Source organism: Pipra filicauda, unplaced genomic scaffold, assembly GCF_003945595.2.
Source record: "Pipra filicauda isolate LSUMZ 115617 unplaced genomic scaffold, ASM394559v2 scaffold57_size4234018_pilon, whole genome shotgun sequence".
Classification (NCBI taxonomy): Eukaryota; Metazoa; Chordata; class Aves; order Passeriformes; family Pipridae; genus Pipra; species Pipra filicauda.
The window spans coordinates 1,999,800-2,018,333 of NW_024104731.1; the positions used below are offsets into that span (position 1 = coordinate 1,999,800).

Below are 18,534 nucleotides of genomic sequence, written 5' to 3' on the forward strand. Positions count from 1 at the left end.
GTACCTAAGAGCAAAACATGTTTTATTGTTCCTAGTGCAGTGTTCACCAACAGAGTGAAACCCACTAACATTTGTATGAAAAGGATCTGATTAACAGGTAACTTCAGAAACAGCAGAATGTTATCCGTTTCAAAATTAAATGTGAATTTAATGTAGCAAATTCACTCTAACCTTATTTCATCATATCTAGTGATGATGTTGCATTCTCCTCTTTACAGTATCTATATTGAATCTCTTAAGAAAATATTATGCTTTCTGTTCTTTTGGACACTGTTATTTAAAAGATTTGTTATTGGATTTGGAACTCTATTGTATATATTTCCTAGCTATTACAATATGAATTACTTATGTACACTAATTGAATATTTTTTCTTTCCTTAGACATGCAACATTGATGAGTTGTCATAATCCTAGGATCATAACTTTATCTCCTCTGGTGATTTGTTTAAGTACTGGCTGTTATAGCCCAGCCAATGCCTTTACCTCTTTTTTGACTCTTCCTTTAGAGACCAGGGAAAGAGAGAAGTGAGATTTATATATAATAGCTTATTTTTTGGTGTCTATACTTAAAGAAAGCTCTTGTTCCAATGTTGGAAACTTACTGTTACAAAGATCCTATTGGAACAGCTTAGTTACAAAAGCAGAAAGAATTGGAAATATATCAGTATTGATATTGTGTCTTCTTTGAATAGTGATGTCTAGTCAGTCCTAGATACAAAAGACATGTAAAATAAGAATGGCAATTGATTTTGGGCATGAGTTATTTTCTATAGGTGGAAATGACCAAGTTCTGCAGTAGGAATGATAATAAATATTTTTTTCCCCTCCAAATTGCATTCCACAATGTTTATAATTAGGATAGTAGATCTGTTTATATATATTATTTTTCTAAACAGAAGTACTCCAGGAGAAGGCTTTAATAAACCGATATAAGAACCTTGGCAGAGAAAAGTATTCAAGCTTTATAGGAAAACAGATATTCACAGTGCTGTCTCTGGGATAGCTCCCGTCCTTTGAGTGACAGTGTCCTCACTCCCTCTGCTCGTTCACGGGCCCGCTGTTACTGCATCCTTCCACTCTGCGGGGTTATGGGCAGCAGGCCCACTGGTGGCCTGACTTCATTCTCTTACAACCCTCATTTATACCCAGTAACTCTGAGCTCTTAATGGTTAACTAATAAGATTTAATTAAGAGGTTAAAGGATTTACATATAGGATTAAATTCTGATCTTCTCTCTGATACTGATTCTTTGGCATGGTTTTGTACAACTCCAATTATTAGGAAAATTCGAGCATTATCTCTCAGAAATAGATTAACTATTATTTATGCATTTCTGAGGCACAAATCTCTTAATTTTTCCATCATTATCAAATATATTTTATCTAAAATGGAGAAATACTGCTGCAACCTAATTCAACATTATATTTTACTTCTGAGAAGCAAAGTTTAAGTTCAGTGCACTTTTTCACTAAAGGGGAGGTATGGAGGCATGGATTTAGATATAATTAGTATGGAGAAGATTGTTACACACCTAGTTCATACACTTACAAAACCACAGTCCTACAGGTGAGAACGTCTCCATTCGTGAGTTCCTTCCTCATAAGAAGAAAAAGAAAAATTACATTAGCACCATGAAAATAATTTGTGTTTTGGCCCTACTTCCTATTACTTTAAAAATATGAACACAGTGGAAAATTACAGGCTTCTGAGAACTGGCAAACTGTTTCAAAAGGCTCTCCCCCTATAGTGCTGCTGGCAATGTAGCTGCACCGGTGCTACTTTTACAGTCAAAATACTGACACAGTCAAAACCAAAATGCACCGCAAATAGTTGCAAACACCACTTCTGGTGGTGATTTTTCAGCATCAAACATGTTGGTGTAGTTTGCTTAGATGAAGCTGAGACAACTATGGTGAGCACAACTGAGACTTGCTTATGCTCACTTTCCTAGCATTGCTCAATGCTAGGATTTATTTCCTGTTTGTTAAAAAAGGAAAATCATTAAGATAGGAACACTCCTGTCACAGAAGTAAAAAGATAGGGGCTCCTTAATAATTGAAAGTGCTCATGAATGTTGTAAACAATGTGGAATGAACTCGTTCTAATCATGATACTGTAATGTCAGGAGGTGTTACATTTCGGAGCCTAGACACTGTGACCTATTATTTAACATGTATTTATTTTGGCTGTGCGTGTAATTGTCTAATGAAAAAGTAGTTTTGGCTTTCATAGTAAGGATAAAAACGTTTATCACAGTAGCTTATTTATTTTTGGCATTTCTAAAACTACAGGTGTGAAGTGAATGGCTTCCTATTGTAAGTGAACCAATGATGCAAAAAAGTAACCCGAGTGACTGTGAGAAATACTATCTCTGCTGGAGATGCCCTTTATAACTGTAATAATGTTGCAATGTGCTTAATTGGCAGAACTGAATTAACCTACCTGTAAAATGAAATTTAGAATAACATAATTAAAAGTATGATTTATGAAAAGAAACCAAATATAATATAAACTGTGAAACTTCCTGTGAGTGAATAATTTGGACAGAACAGTACTTTGTATACTTTTAATAATGAAGCTGTTTAAAAAATAAAGGTCTAGTAATTAAAAGTATATAGGTCTGCCTCAGATTTCTTTAAACTGATATTTATTAGAATTCCTAACATAAACAGTATCAGAAAAAATGCAGAAATAGTCAACATGTAGCTATATTTCTAATGTTTTCACATTAATGTAGTGTTTCTGCCTCAAAATATAGCAACCAAGTGAATAAGAAAGAATCATGTAACAGTAACTATAAAAATAAGCGTGTTTTTTAAATACAAAATGTAGAATGACAGGATACAAATAGACTGTAAGAGGAAACTATTATGAGAGCCAAGTGTTTTTCTTCAGGTGAGAATTTTTGTATGGGGTATGAAAGTTTGTGTACATCTGCCTTGACCTTGTATGGAAAAGATCCAAATAGGAATCTTAAGTTTTGCATAAAGCTCATAAAGTAATAGGTTATGCTGCAATGTGTTTGCTGCAATAGCTGCAAAATAATCCTAATTCTAGTTTATAGAGTGGTTTTCTGTTACAAAAAAAAATAGTCATGAGATGTTATTTCCCTTCTGTTCAGCAAGGAGCTCTGACTATTCTCCCTACCTTTTTACCTGGAGATCTTTTGTGGTTGATTGGCTTACAGGTCTAAAGAAATTTTGGTTTTTGGTTGGGATTTTATAATAGCTAGACTACTGCATGTGGTGGTAGCTAAGAGTGTCATGATTCTACATGTGTATGATGCTATGTCTGATGTGCCTGTTTTACAGCAATATCCAGGCTACAGATTTTTCCTGTCCTTTGTGCCTTCTCTCACAGAAATTAAAGACAGATACTGGTCATCATCAATATGAGACTGAATTCAGGAAGACTTCTTGTTCCTATGGCTGTTTCTGAAAACTTCATTTCCACTTGTCCAAAGTGCTTAGCAGCAGCCATGTGTCATGATATTATGGTATCAGTACAACTGGAGACTCAAATAGTATCATGTATTTTAAGGTGTCTCTGATTGTATCCTTTCTAATATTCGGTAAATCTTGAGCTCATGTTGCATCATTGCCCTTAGATGCGACAGTTCCAAAAGTTTCTTTCTGTCACTATGACTATTTTTCCAAACTTGAAATGCAATTGTTCTTTCCTACCAGAATTTTCAGAAATTGTTTAAGTGAAGTTGAAGTTATCTGGACATGTAAAGCATGCAGAGTGACTGCTCACATCTTATTTTGTAATGAAGTAGTTAAAAAAAAATTTACCATAATTATCTGCAATTTTTAATCTATAATCCTGCCATTTCTTTTACTTACTATATCTGGGATGAAGTATAAGTGAAATGACCCAACTTCAAAGATCCTGTTTTTGTACTTTCTCACATATACTTCCTGGCAGCCTACTTTTACTGTAAATTCAACTGCTTGGTCCTGTTCTTCATTGCCAGCTGAGGTTTAGTTCTTACAGCTTCAGCAATTTATCAGAGCAGCTCCTTTGGGATAGTGTGGAATGCAAACGCAGGGACAAGGCCCATGGAAGTGGAGATAAAATATTTTTAACTGCATGAATGCAGTTGTGGAATGAACTTGGAAATTTTCCTTGGAGAGTCAGGCACTTTTTCAGTTACAACTGGCATGGTTAATCTTACTTTGAATGAGACCTAAAATTACCTGGGAAGTGTTGGCCTTGTCGCAAGGGTAAAGAGCAGAAGGAAAACTACCACTGTCTTGTATAATAGTATGGATTTAGTTTACCCACTTGACACTCAAACATTAAAAATGGAGTCCTACCGATACTTCCAGTATAGGTGGAGAAGGTACAGAAGTAGGTGACAAAATTTATTAGAAGAAAAATGAAGAATTTTTATGGAGAAAGAATTAAAAATTTAGCTAAGTTTATTTTAGAATCAAATAAGAAGAACATGGTAGGAATAGACAGACTCATAATGGTTTAAGAAGCGATTTTCTATTTCTTTTTCTAGTGCATGAACAGCTAATGAGAATGAGGAAAAAATACCCCAGTGTAATCACCAAAATATATGAAAGTTGTGGAAACTTCTGTTGTGAGATAGGGTTTTAAATAAGAGTCAGAAAAGGATAACTGGAACCTTCTTGATTACACTGAAATAGAACACAGAGTGGTGTGAAGATATTCACAGATGTAAAGTAATTTCCATATGGAGTTATGAAGGAACCTTCCTTAGTTACAGGAGGTTACTCTCGTAACTGTCAGCTACGGAGAGATTAGGGAACTTTGTCTGAATGATTTGGCCATTGCTAAATTCTTGGAGGAATGTGGTATTCTCTTTAATTTTAAATGTCCATATTACTTATTATAGCCAAAAAAGTTTTGGAAAAGATCTAGATAAATTGGATGTTTTAACTATATTCTGCCTGTTTAAAACTTAGTCGTGACTTTCTAGCCTTTTCTATATTATATACTGTAAAAGTACAGTAAAAAATTCAGTGAGAGATTAATTTTAACAAACAAGGAACAGTTACGAAGATACTACTTCTCAATTTAATCTTGCAGTTAGTTTGAACTGTTGAGGAAAAGGTAGGAGCAAGTATCTGTTGTTCTGAGGAAAACTGGAAGTAACAGGTACAGACAGGAGTTACCTACTTCTTTTTTCCTTGATATGCAACTTGACTAACTTTATCTTGATATCATCGAAGCTTCACAGAAATATGATAACATTAATTGGCTCAGCCCTTTATAGTCCATATGTTCATCTTCTCAATGTTCACTTTTTCTTGTAGCCATGCACAGGACTATTGTACTTAGCTGTAGTTCGCTGCTCCCTCGTCAACAAAGAGCAACCTTTCTGCTGCTAATAAGCAAAGTTAATAAACAAAGGCTGCAGTTTTATTCAATACTGAGCATTATAAACAGAAAAAAAAAGGTAAAGTAATCCTGTCAGTCCCAGCTAGGCTTTTTGTCTAGCTGGTGTGTTATCTATTGGTAAGTTCACAGAGTCATATCATCCTTGTTTGTTAAAATGGAGTGGCTTTTTTTCCACATCCTTTCTTGTATTTTTTTACTGGGTTTCTGAATGTGTTAAAATAAACTAGATTCAGTGACATGACTATATCTGTAGTTACAAATTTATTTAGGGTCATACTAAATTAATTAATTCATTATGACATCAGGAAGAGTGCAATGGGAGAATATTTTCTATTTTGTGAGGGAGGTCAAATAAACTGAGAAAAAAATGTGATAAAATATGACCTGGGAGCCTTTGTGGAAAGCAAGTGGAGAAAAGAGAGAATGGAGCCAGGGCAACTTGAAGACATCATCTTGGCCATGTATTTTACTTGTAAGAATGGCTAGTATGAGGTTCCCACCAGCAGAGAATATTTGGGTTCCTTCCCAAGCATGAGGCAAATGATGTTAAGGTATGACAGACACCTTTACCCTGCTCACTTGCATGGCAAAAAGAGACTGAAACAGATCTGGATAGTTTTGGATGCCAATTATCTCTGCTGTAGTTGGCTTTTCCTACTTGAGCTACAAGTGAACAGCAGCACGGGTATAAACCAAGGGCATGATCATTCAACAACCACACTCCTTTCTTCCCATTCTCTTAGCTCTTTTTCTTCTCTTCAGCATTTCAGGCACAATCAGTCTACTTCACTTAGATATAGAGTATATATATTCACTTAGAATATAAATTTATGTCTTTTACGATATTCTTTCATGAAAAATTATCCAAAGACATAAAGTTGTATATGTGTGAGCTTATTTTAACTGTATCTGTGCAATTCTCATAGTAGAGGCTGTGCACAGTTTTGAGATAAGCTTGTGAGTTACTGTATCTGCATAGATTTCTTGGATTCAGGGCAGGTAGAAATTCAAATCTAGGTCTCTTACATTTCAGGTAAACACCCAAATGGATTGGGTTTTATGGTATCTTCTATTTTCTGCATATTATATCTGAGATATAAAAGAAATTGTTAGTGAAAGTTTAGCTAAAACTGGTTCCCTAGCAGGAAATAAAATTAAGTGCCTCTGACTAGCTCTTTTCAATATCTTAGATTTCTCCTAGGTTTTGTAAATTCCAAGGCATAGATTAAAGAGTAGTATTTTTACTCTACAGTCATGTTTTTTAAACCCTTTCAATTTGCATTCTCTGAATATATTTTGGTATATATTTTTTTAATCTAAAGTCTAAGCTTAGACATTTCGCTTAGAGAGATGATTCCAAAGTTAAACCTACTAAGAGTAGAAAATAGTTAATTTTTGAGGAAAGCAGACAGAAATAGTATGTCAATTCCAATGACACAGTAGAGATTTTACCAGCAAGAAAGTTAAAGTGCTGTGAATTGAGTGAATGTTCACAGAGATCTCTGCTGACATCTACTTCCTGCTAATATTTCATTTTCACTGATATGAAAGTTGAAAACTCTATGTGAATGTGAATTCACTCTTGTGAATGGCTTCAGGACTGTAGTTGTGTTATTTGACTGGGTGTGATAATCCATTAAACAGAATTGGATATGAGGTTCTTGCTTGAAGTTAGATGTGAGTCTTTAATTGCTTAGTAAGTTTTCCTTATCTGGTAGACTTAAAGCAGAGTCATGGTCTTCTGAAGAGGAATTTTGTGTGATGCCCCTTCTCATTTCAGTGGAATACCGGCAAAACCATCATTTTGCAATTAAGAAAAGTTCTGTTTTGCAATGCTGAACTTTAGTTTATTTTGTCTTTTTTTTTTTTTTTAATTTCTGTTTTATAGACCACACATCCATATGAAAACATACACTCAAAATTTTGCTGCCCATTGCATTACATGGGGTTGAAAGTAAATATCAGTTCATTGATCAAACTTTGAGAGAGTTAACTATTTTCACACTAGTTTGTAAAAAGCATGAAAAGGTTCTTTTCTTTCTGTTGGTAAAAGTGGTCACTTTTTTTTCTTCCGGTACTGCTGAAACAAGTAATTGTTGTTGAATAATTTTCCTTATGATTCTGCTTGACTTTATACTTCATATTTCTTTTCTGATTCCACAAAGTCATTGCCAGTTATATAATAATAGAAATGTTCTTTGAAAAGGATCTCTGAACTGACCTCCTAGTCAATGCATTGTTATTGCGAATACTAGGTCAGGGCAGTTGGTGCTTTTTCTAGGTGGGTTTTGAAAACCTCCAAGAATAGCGATCCCACAGCCTCTTGGGGCAACCTATTCCAGTGGTGCACTGCCTACCTAATGAACATGCTTCTCCTAATGCCAAACCTGAACCTCCTCTCTATGTGCCATAATAGTGCCTTTTGCCCTTTTATTTGGATTTTTGACTACCGGGAAGAATTTGGCTCTGTAATTTTTCCAGGTAATTTTTAGATTAGATAGCTATTTTCAGGCAGGTGTTAGATCACTTCTTAGTCCATTCCTCTTCACTGGATCGAACAAACCCAGCTTCTGTATTCCTACCTTGCAGATTACCTGCTCTAGGAACATGACCATTTTCTTTTTTCATTGACAAACTGGACATCCCTCATGAACCGGCAGAGTGCAGTCTGGACACTATATTCCAGGTGCAGCCTTGCCATTGCCCACTAAAGGGAATATATTCCTTCCTGCTGCTTATACTCTTGCTAATTTGACCCCATGTGTAATTTGTCCGATTTGTAATGTGAGCACACACACCACTGGCTCATTGTGTGGTTTTCACCCTGTTTTCCAGAGTTTCCTATCAGCAGAGCTGCTGTTCAGCCTGTTGTTTCCCAGCCTCTACCAATGCATGAAGTTATATATATGTTATATATATATGTAAGAATAATATTCATTCAGAAGAGAAGTAGGTGTACTAGGTGACAGGTTAACTGGCATGATGATAAAAGCAGAAACTTTAAATGTACCGTACAGGGAGAATGTCATATGCTACTAGATAGTCACGGCCACCAGGCAAAAAATCGTTAAATGAATGGACTTGGCAGAACCGAAAGCACACAAACTCTTTTTGAAGCCTGGATTCCAGCCACATCCGTGCTCTGTGCCTGGGAATAGGAAATGAGGCACGGGCTACATTAGTAATAAAACTTAGAAGTGTAGCCAGGAAATAAGCAGTGGCTGTTAGACTTACAGCTAGCCTAAACATCCTGGACACTTACTGAACAGTCACCCTTCTAATGGTAGATTTTAAGCAGCTTTGGAAATTTCATGCATATTTATGTGAACTTTTGGAAGGCAGGAATAGTTTCAGAACTTCTTGTCAATAATATTTTTTTGTTGTTTTGGTAAAATGCGGGAAGTTTTATGGACATTTCTGGAGGATGGGAAAAAGTAAAAACTTCTGTACAATAATAAGAAACATCAGACTTCTAAACTTGCTTTTCTTACTTGCCATTGACATGGATTATGAGAGTCTCACAGTCTACTGCTTTTTGATTGATACTGAATTTCTTATTCCTGGAAAGGTGTGGGAAAGCAAGAATAAGGAGAATTAAATTAACTCCCTTCCAGAAAAAAGCAAGTATTCAACTAGTTTCTATTTATTGACCTCGACAGAGCAATCCAAGCTCTTACAAACAGTTGCCTTTGACATTGAGAAATCCTCTATGAAGCGGTCTTGGATATGATGTTTTATAGTACAAAGAAAATCTTGATTAGTCATATAAATCTCATGAACTTCACCACTGTAACTTCTAGCAGATACAGGCGTAATTCAGGGAACTTTATCAAGAGATGAAAATGAGCAGAACTCAATTAGCAATTTTTCAGCCTCACTTTTCATTATCAGTCAGTGTTTTCATAAATTCATACCATGTTCTATTTTTCCTCTAAAATTTATAACCATTATTAAAGTACATGTATTTTTGAAACAAATGTAATAAAGGTGAGAGACTTTGCATCATACAGCTAGATGGCATGTGCTATTGAGGCCATTGTCAAAATACACATATATAAGGGTTATAGATATGCATTGCTGAGTTTTCTACTTAAATGATTTGTTACTGTGTGGTTTGATATAGTTATCTGGGTTTACAACCAAAACAATTTCCCTATCATGCATAAGAATAAGGTTTTTCATTACGGATAAGCATTTTGGCCTAGAATGCAACTCCTGTATGGAACCCTTTTTTTCACTACAAGAGACATACTGAGGTGCTGGAGTGTGTGCAAAGAAGGACAATGAAGCTGGCGAAAAATCTAGAGCACAAATCTGATGAGGGGTGGCTGAGGCAGCTGGGGATCTTTAGCCTGGAGCAAAGGAGGCTGAAGGGGAGACCTTATCACTCTCTTCAACTACCTGCAAGGAGGTTGTAGGAGGGTGTCGACCTCTTCTCCCAGGTAACAAGGAACAGGACAAGAGAAAATGGCCTCTAATTGCACCAAGGGAGGTTTACTTTGTATAGTAAGAACAATTTCTTCACAGGAAGGGTTTTCAAGCATTGAAACAAGCTGTCCAGGGAAGTATTTTAGTCACCATCCCTGGAGGTATTTAAAAGACATATGGACGTGGCACCTGGGGACATAGTTTAGTAGTGGAATTGGCAGTTCTAAGTTAACAGTTGGACTTAATGATCTTAAAGGTCTATTCCAACCTAAACTATTCTATGAATCATGGATGGGTCTTGACCACTTGCATTAACAGACTAACTCACTGGATATAAAGACTGGAAATTGTAGTTTTTGAATACCCTAGTTCAGTTCCAGGCTCTGAAGTTTGTCTTGATACTGGTTACTTTCTTCCCCTGGTAACTGAACTCCCAAGCCCTTTCAGGCAGCAATGTTCAGAGTTAAAATATGAGTGCAGACAGCTTGAACAAAATGGAGTTTTATTTGCATTATGTTTTCTGAAAAGTATATCTTAAACATTTTTTACTAAATGTGTTTCAGATACCATTCTATTCTAAACACCTAATTATTACTGTATGTTATTAGCTTAATTTCTGGCTTAAACCCGTGCAGGCTGGATAAGCAAAAAAATTATTTATCTACAAAATAAACACTTTTTTAACAAACTTCCTAAAATGAATATTTTGTATTTTGTTTCAAGTATGCATATTCATCTCAAGTGGTTCTGTTTAGTAAGTAGAACACATATTGTGTGTAAATGAATATTTCATAGATTCTTCTGCGTTTAATTTTTTCTGATAGCTATCAATACATGTAATATTTTTCTTGGAACAGAAAAAGGTGTAGTAAAGAACTACTTTGGCAGATGATAAATTGTTTCCTGCTAGAACAAGGATTTTAGAAAACTACTCTGTACAACCTTGAAAAGTTTATACTTTGAGGGAAAAGTTGTGACCTTTACATAGATTCTTGTGCTCAAGAGGAAATGAAAGTGAAATTATTTCAGTACACGAGGCTTAAGATTTGGCAAAAGGCTTGTGCTTTTTATGCATCAGTGAGACTGGTAAGCAAATAATCATACAAACAAAGGCTGTAGATTATAAGGAAGCCACAAAACTGAATGGAGCCTAAAAATAAACTTGGAGTTCAGCATAGTTAATATGCTTTAAATGAAGAATGCAACGTTAAGCAAAATTAAAAGGCAAGCAAGATCTCAGAGCTTTCATGTGTTATTGATGGAAACAGGCCAGACTACCAACTACCAATTATATACTGTTGTCAGTGTAAAACGCTGAAATGTGCGAGGTTTCCAGATTTCTAAATTTTGTTTTAACTTCATTCAGCTCTCGCTTATTAGTAACTTGTGTCCTTCCCCATTCAACACTCAATAGTGAGCTCTGTTGGACCAGTGAGGAGGCAGAGGAAGCCCCTCACCCCTGACTCCCCCAGTGGCTTTCAGGGCAATGACATCCTTCACATCCTTCCCTTGGATGCCTCAGACGAGACCCCTGTCCCTGGTGTGCTGCAGGTCAGGAGGCTTGTGAAGGTGGGAAGGGCTGAAAGTGAGAGAAGAGCGTGCCACTGTTATTCTGAGTCCGTGCTGCTGTACCCTGAGGCCAGCCTGTGCACTCAGAGTTGGTCTCAAAGTGACAGAAGGAGGTACATTAGATAAATGACACAAAAGCAAGACAAAGCAACCCTGCTTTCCCTCCGTCTGGGAAAGGGTCAGTGGTAGCTGAGGGCTCGAGGCAGCAGTTTGGGACACAGAGGAAGAGGAAGGCCTCCAGCCTCCCGTCTTGCCTGATGGAGAGAGGGAGCTGCCCATTTGTTCCTACAATTCCTCTGTAGAGTAATGTGAAGTATGTTCTTAGGGGAGTTTTCCTGAAAAACAAAGCAAATCCCAACAATTCTTGCCATATGTGTGAATATCTGTGGTAAATAACTGCTTAAGTTAATCTTTAAGTGACTCTGTGTGGTATTTGTTTTCATAGGAGCCTCTAACACTTCTGATGAAATAGTTTTTCATCATTAATTTATATCTGATCTATATAAAGGATATATTTACGCTTAAGGAAGTTGGTCTTCTGGATTTAATTTTTTTCTAGGAGGTTATTTTTTGTTCTATCCTATGCTTCATGTGTGTTTTTTAATGACCTAAACTCAAGAGTCTCTAGAAGGATAATTCTAAGGACAAATAAATGTCTTTTGCAATTTTAGTATCTTTTTTTAGGTTACCTTTTTAATGTTTCATAGAAAGTGCTTCATTCTTGGGGTTTTGCTTTCAAGGAACTAATAATTTGCTTAAATTTGATTAATAACTTTTAATTTGCTAAAATGTGCATACTCTATTAGCAAAATTAGTGAGTTGAATTCCGTGCTATGAATTTAAATATCACTGTTCAGACCCCTTTGAATGATAAGGATAAAAGAGAAAACAAAATTCCTTTTGTTTTCTCTTTATATTTGAATCTCATAAAATTTGCGATGTCACATTTTGCATCTTTTTCAGAATCTGGGAGAGCAAAAAATTATGACTTTTTATAATGAAAATTAAATTTCCCATAACATCATTTACCTTCTGAAACAGGGATTTTGAGAAAAAGCTGCCATTATAGATCATGAAATAAATCTGTAAGTTTGGTCATAGTGAGACACGCCTAATTATCATATACGGAGATTTCATAATTGCAGACTCAGAAATATGAATGATGTAGCAGGACTGAAAGATTCATTGCAATTCTGTACACACATGGCCACTGACTATGCATGTGTTTCCAGTTCTACAAATGGAAGGTAAATGTGTGTGTGTGTGTCTTAAACTACTATTCCTGGATTTTACACCTAAGGTAGTCTTCTACCTTACGTTTTACATAAGATGGTAGTTCCTCTCTAATGATATGAATGGCTTAAATGATTTATAATCAGTTGCTAAGATGAGGTTACTTATGGGCTTGAACCCGGTGATTGAAAAGTCATTGAAAAAGCATTTTAGAATCATTATTCTATGAAGTATTGTTAGATAAATGATGATAAGCTATATCAAAAGAAGATATCTGCATCTGTCTGGTGGAATTAGGTAAAAGAACACTTGGAAGAATGAATTTGATTTTTTTTTCCTGCTATTAACCAGTTTATTGTCTAGTGCTATGGGCTCTTTGATCACTCAACCTGTTTCTTACTGTTGTATTTTCAGCAAACAGCTGGTCACATCCTGAATCAGAGTTACTTCCCTTTGTAACAGCTGGACTGTGAGCTGAGTGCTATCAGTGCTGAGCTTCCTCCTAGATTTTAGTTATAATGAAAAAGAAGTAATTCTTGAATGTAACACTTCTGGAGCATCGTAAATTAAATGTATTTGCTTTACTACAGTATTTCACTCTGATTTGTATTTTAATTGTATTTGTATGTTCTCTTCTGCAGAAAATTACATCAGCAGTTTGAAATGTATAAGGAGCAAGTGAAGAAGATGGGTGAAGAATCACAGCAGCAGCAGGAGCAGAAGGGTGATGCCCCAACCTGTGGCATCTGCCACAAAACAAAATTTGCTGATGGCTGTGGCCATAACTGTTCATATTGCCAAACTAAATTCTGTGCACGCTGTGGAGGAAGAGTGTCTTTACGGTCAAATAAGGTATGGAGTTACGAGAGTTTAACAAGCTTCTCCTGAACTCAGTATCTCTTATTCATTGCTTATGCATACAAATCACATAACTACTGAAACAGATTTCCTTTAAGGAGGTAATGATATCTACTTCAGGGGCTTTTAAGACATCTGTCCTCATTTCATGTAATTTCCAGTTGCAGATGGATTTGTGATTACGACTTTTAAGTTAATATGTATAATTTTTCGACTAACAAGCTCATGAAAGGACAATTCTTTGATTGGAGGGTGAGCCACTGTTTAAGACAGGGAAGTATATCTAGTGATCTACTGAGACATTGATTATTACAGGGTAGAGCAAGGCTTTGTTTCTCTCTTGCTTGCCCAGGCACTTCTGCACAAGATTATGGTAAAAGTAGTGTTAGAATATTATATATAATATAATATTGTGCTTTTAAACCTTTCTTATCTATTATACATATGCACATATATTATGCATATTTATTATATACATACACATGCAAATGTCAAACTATTTTTAGGAAAAAATTAAATGCATTAATATATATTGTTACAACTAGTATATACTGGTGTTTATTGTATAACAATAGGCAAAACACATTCTGAGTTTCTTAAAAAGTTGAATGATAGAGTAAAAAATTCAGCACAACTGAAGTAATCACAGAAAACTCTTGAGATCAATTTATTCAGCATTTCAGATATAATGTTCAGATCTGATACACAGAATCTCAGATTCTGACACATACTTGTAGAAGATTTATGACAATACTCTAGCTGTATTATGCTAGTCTTTTGTGGAAACACAATTTTTTAAAGCAATACAAGAATGCAATATTTTAATATTTATTATTAAAATATTTTTATATTATTTATTTCCATAAATCCATTTTTTTCTTGTAATATGCTTTTTGCAAATATCATGCAATCAGTAAATATCATCTTTTGGAAGCTAGGAGACAATGGTATGCATGGTATGTATTTCTTTGTCTAATATTGAAAGGTATGTTTAAATAATGGACTGAAGTTTTTGACTGACAAAGTATATGATAATAAAAAAAATAAAAATATACCAAAAGTATAATAATATTTCCTGATTATTAATGTAAATAAGATTATATGTAAGTGTCTCAAATTGCCTTGGATTTCATTAAGATAATTGAACAATTTTGTCTTCAGTAAGTTCACATATTTTTATTTGTTTTTTATAACTAACTAAATTGTTGCCGGTAATAAGAGAGATAATTTCTGAAGTAATTTCATCTGATTATGAATGCCAGTGAGGACAGATATTTGAGTCATTATGCCTACATACTTGCAAACATAGAAAAAGTGCATTAGGGAGGCAGCTTCATTTCCTAATACACCGTTTAGACTTTCCTTGGGATGGAGCATGTGAACGTGGCAGATATTTGTCTGAAGTCTCTTGACAGATTTGCAACGAGATTCTTCCATGGCCTCTTTGGTAATTTGCTCCATTGCTTCACAATGCTCACCACAGAAAGATTTCTTTACCATCTAACCTAAATCTGTCTTTCTGTAAGCTGGCTTCTCTATTCAGTCTGTTATGAGTCTGTTCTAAAACTCTTCTCAACTGGCATTTTTTTCTACTACTGTTGCTAATTTAGTGTGAGGCTTTTCTGTGTCTCATTCATTTTTATTCTAGATAATTCATGAATATGCTGAACAGAGTGACTCTAGACTGATTCCTTGTGAGGCTTCACTGGTGATGCCTTTCCCTCAAAAAAAGCCTGGCTATTTAGTCCTGTCTTTTTGTTCTTGTCTTTTCTTTAATTGAGTTTTCTCATGGATGAATTTGTTCCTATTCCATGGCAGCTGAGATTCTTTAGAAGTCTGTAATTCCAACTCAGCAGTAGGAATAAATCCCCTTTTCTCACTTTCTCTGTGACTCCTTGGAAGAATTCTAGTATATGTAACAGACACAAATTCCCTCTACTAAAGCCGTTCTTACTTTTCCACATTTTATCATAATTTATTCATATGCTTGCTAATTTTATTCTGTATTTTGGTTTGTACAAATCTGTCTAATGTGGATGTCAGACTCATTTGTCTATTTTTCAGTTGATATAATGCTGAAACTCCTTAAAAATTAATAAATTGGCATTTTTGCCACCTTTTATACTTCTTGTCAATGAAAGACTATTGCAGTTAACAATTATTTTAGACTTGAGATGTTTTACACTAAATATCATCTCATTTAAAAAATTTTTTACTGTTTTTTTTGTTGATTCCCTATTTACCTTCTCTTTCTGAAATATCAGTTAAAAGTATATATTCCAGTTCATTCTGCAAAAATTATATTCTAGACTAAATATTTTTCTAATCACCATGAATATGAACATGAAAGATCTAATTCAGAAAGACTGTGGTAGCCTCCTCTTTATGTTCTCTTTTGTGCCTATACTCAATATTTCATTAAAATTATTTAGACCTACCAGAATTTACCAGGATTCATTCTTCTCTGTTTTCCTTCATGGATACAACTTCAACTTCTTGAAAAATTGCTTCTGATAACTTTCTGTTTTAACTTTGCTGTCTTTGGTGTTTGTATACATTTTTGACAGGTTATATATATGTCTGCTTTGGACATTCTTACATAAGGAGATTCTTACACTGTCTGAAATGTTCTTTCATGGGTCTGCTTCGTCTGTTCGTGATCTTCTTCATAATATCAATTTTCAAGCCAAACTCATGCCTTTTACACCAGATTCAGCTACTAAATAGTTTAGTACAGACCAGTATTAGCAGCATGCACCTCAGATGATGGAGAATTGGTAAGAACACTTCTCTTTCAAAGGTCAAAACGCTGACTACTGCTTACAAAGTTCATGGTCATGAGTAGGAGCAGGCCATGGAAATGTCAGAGCATTAGATTAGGATTCTCAGAATGTTTGGGTGATTTATTCCTTTTTCAATTTAGTTACAGTGCTTGAAATATATAGGCATTAGCATTCAGTTCAAGCTGAAAAATTATCATTATGTGGGAGTTCCTTCTAGATCAAACGAATAAAACTGATAATGGTGGCACTTTTTCTTCTGTACAGCTTATTATGTTAATGAATGGAATATTCAGCCAGAATGAGGGCTGAAATTTCAAGGGAGTAAGGAACCTTGAACTGTCGTGTTTTATGTTTATGAACAATTTCAGACTGATTAAAACTGAAGTAATAAATCACATGACAGCAAGCAGAAATTTTTCTCAGTGAAAAGAGTACCACTGATATATAAAATATACTACTGTTCTTTTTCTTTATTTTATGCTGATTTATATAGGGAAATGCACATTGAATGAGGCAGCTGACAGCAGAATGAGGTTTATACAGGTGAGAAATTTAAATGCTAAAATATTGGAAAAATGCAGCTTTCAGATAGATACAACATTGAATATAAACTTCAGTAGCTCAGAATTCCAGTTCAGTAAACCAACATTTCACTTGTACAGAAAGAAAAAAATACTTGTCTGAAGACTTAATTAAATGCATGCTGAAAACCTTTCAGGGTGTTTGACAACCTGCTATCACTTGCAGCCACTGAAACATCCTTCTTTTTTTGTCTTTGAAGAATGAAAGCAAGAGATTTTCAGTTGTTTTATAGAATTCAGCAACATCATGGGAAACACAAGTAGGGAACTTCTCTCAGCTCCCTCTGGTTCAGTGAAAGCTTTGCATTTTGATTATTTCTCTGGGGCTATGTTTGATTTACAGCAAAACATGAAGTTCTCTTCTAATTGCAGGACTTGTGATATGACCATCTGTCTGGAGTCACAACACAGAATTTTAGCGTGCCTGTGCTAATGCATAATCCATTTCATTCTGTTGAGAATTGTCAGGCACCAAAGAATTAGTCTGTCACAATCAGGTTTTTAAAGTCACTAGGATTTGAGATAAACTCAATGATTTGCTTACAAATAAGTTGGTCCTTAGAAGACGTGGTTTGATTCTGCATTTCTCTACAAGAGACAGGTGACATTACAAACTTGAGGAAAGGATTTCTCTAACCACGTGTGGTTTTTTTTTTTCTATTCAGTTTAGTCCGTGTAATGCTTCTAAAATCTGATAACCTACAAATATATTTGTCTTTCTGGAGTGTCTCAGAACAAGTATCTCTGAAAAAAAGGAAAGTCAGCTGCTAAATTATTTGAAAGACAGTCTCTCATTCAGAAGTTGTAAATTCACAATTGGAGGGTGAAAAAGTTATCCCTATCATTAGGATTAGTTTCCCATCTCAGTCTCCCCATGAATAGAATAGAATTTGTATTATATTGAAGACTTCCAATCTGAAATTTGGTTCTGGTTATATTGGAACAATGTTAATGTAATAGTGAATGTCTATGACTGTTAAGACATCTCTAAACAGTGATTAGCTCCATTTTATTTGAGGTGATCCGTCTCTATTCTTTTGAAAGTTATACCCAAACTTATCAGGACCACAGTTCAGCTGGTATACCTCATGGTCCTTAGTAGCTTTCCTCACTCATTCCCTAATGGCATTTGGCTTCTCTGATGTGGTGCAGCTGTAACCTGGGATCATCAGCCTTGCGGAAAGAGCTGCGTGAGGACGATCTGCAATAAGCCCTCTTGGGAGCTCCAGTCCCTTACCTGGGAGCTGCTCAGGCACTGAGCCTTGGTCCCTGCCTGAGCTGTGCTGCTGACCTGTCTGGTTCCCTTTCTGAGCCAAAGCTGTAGGCTTGGCTTCCCGAATTGCCTCATCGGCTTCCTGAATTGCCTCAGCTCTCCCTCATCACTGTGGACCTGCTGGGGACCTGGATTCTTTGCTGACCTTAGTTACAGTTGTGAGCACTATCCTGTTTCCCTTGGGTGCATTCTGTGGGACACAACCATGCAGGGGGGAGCATGGTCTGCCTCACACCACTCTTTGTGCTCTGCTCCTGGCCCTGGCCAAGCTGCTGACCCTGCTTCTGCCAAGACAGTACAGAAGTAGTGCACTGTCCCAGTATAATACTTCAGTTAAAAACTTCAAATTTAATAATAGGACTAAAAATCTTGCCACAACTACCATTTTCAGCCAGGAGATGTTGCTCCTTTCCAGTCTGTAAACTTTGCATGCCAG

The 18,534-nt window shown here is 35.6% G+C and overlaps 1 protein-coding gene across 26 annotated transcripts in view; it reads left to right on the forward strand.

Annotated features, from left to right (window-relative positions):
* Window positions 1-18,534, forward strand: part of RIMS2 (regulating synaptic membrane exocytosis 2) — a 458,893-nt gene that overhangs the window by 85,096 nt on the left and 355,263 nt on the right. For all 26 annotated transcript variants that reach the window (XM_039387624.1, XM_039387618.1, XM_039387621.1 and 23 more), the window contains one exon: window positions 13,245-13,455. In XM_039387624.1, coding sequence (XP_039243558.1) covers window positions 13,267-13,455 — 189 coding nt within the window. In that variant the 5' untranslated portion in view covers window positions 13,245-13,266. The remainder of the gene's footprint in view (window positions 1-13,244; window positions 13,456-18,534) is intronic.